Raw genomic sequence first — 5392 nt, forward strand, 5'->3', positions numbered from 1 at the left:
AGTTTCTGTGCTGACATTCAAGCCAACTTCCCCCAAACGCCCAATCCCACCCATCTATCCTGCCATGCATACCTCTATTTCTGATGAATTGTAGGGATTCTGTTGCATCCAACCCATTCTCTAAGCAAGGCTAAGTTTTTGAGAATGAAAGCCTCAGTTCTTTCTAGTGGGTCAGATTCAGAGCCATAACTACCAATTCTGGATCCTAGGGCAAGCACCACAAAATGCGTCTAGTATCAAGAAGCATACAAAGTACCCTTACGATTTCAAAGTACAAATTCAGCTAGATTCCCAGGTTGAGACCAAGACACTATAAATATGATGTAGAGTCAAGACTAGAAGCCATCCTACCGTTCATGGGAAGCGCCATGCTGTCTGGTAGTTCTCTATTTTAAGTAAATTATTCCTGCTAACTAGGTGCTACTCTTGTCTCTACCTGCTGAAGAGTCAGCAATGCTGTTAGTGGCCTCTAGATTTCAGCACCCTACAAGAAAGTCCCAGTTGCCCCTCCTAGTTACAGCTCTGGCCAATGCCTGTCTCCCACCTTGAGGAGCTCCCCCAAAAGGTGAACCCCGGTCTCCTCTATTCAGAAGGTGCCTGCACTGAACAGTCCAACCTCAGAGCTCCTTCTGGAGATTATCCATTTTGAGGGAGGCCTTATCTGAACCTACTGACAACTCTATGTTTATTCCATATTCCCTAGCTTCTATGGCACCTTCCAGGAAGCAGGACATTGCCGCAGGGGCTTTCAGGGCTCTGATCGCTGGTACTGTAGCCAGCTTCATGACAGCCTGTGTTGCTGGTAAGTGCTCTGTCCTGCCTATCTCTCAGGGCCCACAAGATGGCAGTGTTTCAGTTTTGGCTTCCTACCTGAGTCCAAAGGATGGATTATTTAAGGGGGAAATAAAAGGCTGAGAAAATGGTCCCACTATTGTACTGAAAGTGGGTAGAAATAGAAAAGCTGAATGGAGGTGTGGGGAAAAGGGGGGAGAGAGGAGAAACTTGGGAACACAAAGAATTTAGTTCTTTAATTAAATGACTGTCATTCTTACGTCTAATGTCTAATTTCTAGGCATACTCTCCAGCCCTCCCAAGGAGATAGATTGCTATAGTCTTTTAGAAAATGCCTTCAACTCAACTTCACTTAGCAACACAACTGAGCTAGTTACCTGTTGCCAAAACCTATTTGCCAGGTATTGTATCTTTGATTACAACTACTTTATATTCCATTATTAAGAGGCTTGTGATGGAGTTTGACCTAGGGATACTTTTTTATTATAGTAATTTTGAAAGAAACTCAAGGAGGCAAGAGACAAAGAGAGGAAAAGTTTTGCAAATGTGCCCTAATGATAATATCAGGTCACAGCATTTGTATAGTCTTTTCAACCTCAACCTTTCATTTTGGCTTCCTTCAGGTAATGAACAGGTCTCCCACCATTCCCCCATCCCTCCATCCTTCCCATCCTGTGGCCCTTTCAGAGATCAAGATGCTCCCTTCTTACCGAGATCAAGATCTGATGTTCATTTCAACCTATTGGTTAAAATTGCAGAACTGATAAAAATGTCCTGTCCCAGCTGAAAAATGTCCCTTTCCTTTCCCAGACCAACCTGTCTGAGAGACAGTAAGGTGTGGTGAATAGGGCACTGGGTTTAGAATCAGGAAGACTAAGTCAAAATCCCACCTCTGGCATGGGTACCTAGGCTAGTTATTTAGCTTTTTTATAACTTACTTCCCTCCCCTTATCTGTAAAATGAAAAGGTTAGACTCAATGACCTGCATATTTCCTGCATATTTAAATCTATACTCCTTAAATTCTTCATTCAACAATGCTTATAGAGATGAGCCCTCCCCTAAAGGAAGGTTTGATCCCAAAAGGTCTGACATTCTTTAGGACATACAGTTATCCCTTCTACATCTCAACTTTCCCATCATGGTTTCAATATATCTCGGGTGAGTATAAGAAATTAAATTAGAATTTTGGGGGGAGTTTTGCCAAAGTTGCAGATGACACAGAAAAAACTTAGAAACTCAGAAATGCATAAAATATATGTATAATATTGTATAATATCAACATATTTTATTTTTAATACCATGATAATTCGGACTTTTCTGGTAAAAAGGGAGGGCCCAAAATTTTTATGTGGATTTTCCAGATTGAGGGGGTGCCACTCCCCTTACCCCCATGACATGGAAGGATAACTGCATATACAAAGTAATTTGTCCATGATATGACTGGCTGGAATGAAAAGAGTTATGTTACTATGACTTCCCATGCTGGGGCAATTCTATTAGATCTAACCACAGTTAATTCCAGAAGAAAAATACTGTCTTTGTGCCTTACTAGCATATTAGCAAATCTACTTAATTTTTTTCTCTCTTTTGTTTGGGGTTTCCTCGATCCACCAGCACTGTCGCCAGTAACAAAAGTGATATTTCACAAGCAAATTTATCCACCTTGAATGACTGCTGTCTGATGCTGAACCGAACTACATTTAACTGTGATTGGACGACTGCCTCATTCTGAGCTTAGCTTCTTTCCCCTTTGGTCCCAGGCACAGGCTACAATCAATTGAAAGGAACAATATGAAAATGAATCTATGTGATCACACTTCTTTATTGGGGGAAGGAGGAGTTATGGGAAAATACCAACTGCTATTTATAGATTAATTTTTTTTTTTTTGCTTTTTGGAGGGCAATTGGGGTTAAGTGACTTGCCCAAAGTCACACGGCTATTAAGTATATCAAGTGTCTGAGGCCGGATTTGAACTCAGCCTCCTGACTCCAGGGCAGGTACACCACCTAGCCGCCCCTAGATTAATTTTTCTATCATGAAATCAGAATGGACTGGAAGAGGAAGAGAACATTAAGTATGACCCATCAAAAACTATTTGCTTCCTCTGTGCCCTATTTCTTCCCCACAAGGACACAAGGCTATTCAGATATCCTGATAGAATCTTTTCTTTGTTCTCTTCATTGTTATTTGGATTTGGTATTCCAGAGCATTTCACCTGAATACAGGTATTAATAAACTAATTAATTCACCAACAGAAAGAACTCTGCTCATCATGTACTCATTTGGTATCCTGAACTGGAGATCCAGAGACCCACTAAAACAAGCATCAGTTATAGACCGTCCTGAATTCACTGGGGCTGATGTGATATCAGACCTTCAAAAGCTTCAATGCAGCTGTCCATGTAAAAGCAAACAACTGTTTGGCTATTTCAGAGAGTAGTAGTGTCACCCCCACCCCAAGGAGATGAGAAAAGATGTCCAGAAGTAAGAGGGAAATGTCCATTCCACTCTCCGATTCTTAAGAGGCACCATTTGAAAAACAAAAACCAAGAGAAAGATCTGCTACCATGGTTACCATGGCGAAGTCCACATTACCTATTCCTTATCTGTGGTTCTGAGAGAAAACCTCTCTCCAGCTATGGTACCCGGGGGAAGTGGCTAGGCTTCTATGCTTCAGTTGTGCCATCACAAGAAAAAAGTGAGGACCACCTGTTCCAGTCTACCTCACAGAATTGCAGAGGGGTGCCCTGATGACTAATGGGTAGAATTCCCGAGTTTCTTAGGCAATGACTTTGTAGGTCTAGCATTTGGGATATTTATTAAAGTGTCATTCGTGTTACTGAGTAATTGAAATTCAAAGGGAAAATCCAAGAGCACCATCAGTTTGGAATCATCTCAGCCCCAGCAGGACACAGTGAAACAATATAACAATCAATCAGGTCCCTGTGTATCATTTCCATTCTTGTAAGTTATCTCCTGTACCTTGAGGCCAGATAAGCTTGGCTCTCAAGAGTTTCTGGAGACTGTCTAGGGTTGGGAGATTTAAGAATACAGTTTCTGAGGCGGCCAGGTAGCACAGCAAGTAAGAGTACTGGCCCCAGTGTCGGGATGACCTGGGGATCAAATCTGGGCTCAGATACTTAGCACCACACCCAGAAATAACTGGCCGTGTAACCTTGAGCAAGTTACTTAACCCCAATTGCTTAAAAAAAAAAAAAAGAATACAGTTTCTTTCCTTTTAACTTCTCAAATGTTTGTTAAATTGAACAATTGAACATTTGTGCACCATGAAAATAAACATAAAATATTTAAATAGCTTTTGCTAGTATTTCTGTATTGTACTTTGTCTCTCTTTTTAACTGTGTTCCTCAGAGACTTTTTTAAAAGTGGGGGGATGGGTCACATGGGAGAGCCAAACACGCCAACAACCAATTGTAGAAGAAAATTGATCTTCTGATTTACAATTATTATTTGTGACAGCCTTAGACCACAAGTCAGCCAAACTATGTCTTTGCTCAGAAAGTTCCACCCCATTCCTTTCATTTCCAATTGCTAAAGCTATAACTAATACAAGGTGACTGGGGCTTTGTCTTAGGCTATCAAAATTTAGAAGGTGCTAAAAGTATTTTATCATGTAGAAATAACTGAGATTAAAACCAAATAGTAATAATAGTTCATTGAAATTGGAGACCACCAGATGGTGAAACTCTCTTCTCTCTTCTACTGTCCACTTCCTCTCCTCCTTCCCCTCTCCTCCTCTTCTCTCCTCCCCTTTCTTCTCCTCCCCCACCCCACCACCAAACAAAAACTATGTAAGAATTCACTTTGGGTGAACAGCTCTCTACCCCTGCCTGTTGTCTCTCCTAGTGGCAGCTTCCTCAGTTAAGGTAATAAACATGTGGAGAGAGGTCTCTACCCACAGGGGCTTATGTCCAAGGACCTCTACTCCTCACAGGGTGGTACCACGGTACAAGGACCTGGTGTCATGATGTCCTTAGGTCTTTTTCTCAACTGAACCTGGCTTTAAATGTCAACATCTGCTAGTCTTGAGAGGGCTGTAGGAGTACTCTGGGCACAAGACTTGGTTGTGATGCCTCAGGCAACTACCAGGCACTGAGTTAATCTCTCCACTGTGTTATCCCCTACCTTTATGCTTTTCTGCTGCATCATTTGTGGCTGCTTTCAGATTTGAAGAACTCAATGAGCTTTTTGAGCTACTGAGTCACATAGGTAAAACAGAAAAAAAAAGTCCTAGAAATGTCAGAATCCTCAGATAGTTTTGCCTTTTTCAACAACATTCAATGCTCACTTAAATGTCTACAAATTCTAGTAATGTTTCCTGCAATATGAACTGCTGTCAACTGAATCTAGCTTTTCCACTGACTTAGATTTTAATAATAACTGACTTTGAGGGTGGGGAATCTGTGATTTCATTGACACTGGAAACTCCCAGGAAAGAAACATCTTCTGTCTTGTGGAATGACCCCTGCTTTTAGAGTCTTAGTCTTAGAGTTGCCCAGGATACCAAGGGTTTAAGTGACTTAGGCAGGGTCTCTCTCTCTCTCTCTCTCTCTCTCTCTCTCTCTCTCTCTCTCTCT

At 41.5% G+C, this 5392-nt stretch overlaps 1 protein-coding gene across 2 annotated transcripts in view; it reads left to right on the forward strand.

The window, feature by feature from the left end:
* SLC28A3 (solute carrier family 28 member 3) overlaps positions 1-3660 on the forward strand; it is a 138530-nt gene extending 134870 nt beyond the window's left edge. For both annotated transcript variants that reach the window (XM_069105082.1, XM_069105084.1), the window contains 3 exons: positions 704-802; positions 1073-1193; positions 2408-3660. In XM_069105082.1, the coding sequence (XP_068961183.1) occupies positions 704-802; positions 1073-1193; positions 2408-2525 (338 nt within the window). In that variant the 3' untranslated portion in view covers positions 2526-3660. The remainder of the gene's footprint in view (positions 1-703; positions 803-1072; positions 1194-2407) is intronic.
* Positions 3661-5392: the final 1732 nt, after the last annotated feature.

The sequence above is a fragment of the Petaurus breviceps genome, unplaced genomic scaffold, assembly GCF_028583685.1.
Source record: "Petaurus breviceps papuanus isolate PSGF00001 unplaced genomic scaffold, PetGlider_PUasm1.0 138, whole genome shotgun sequence".
Classification (NCBI taxonomy): domain Eukaryota; kingdom Metazoa; phylum Chordata; class Mammalia; order Diprotodontia; family Petauridae; genus Petaurus; species Petaurus breviceps.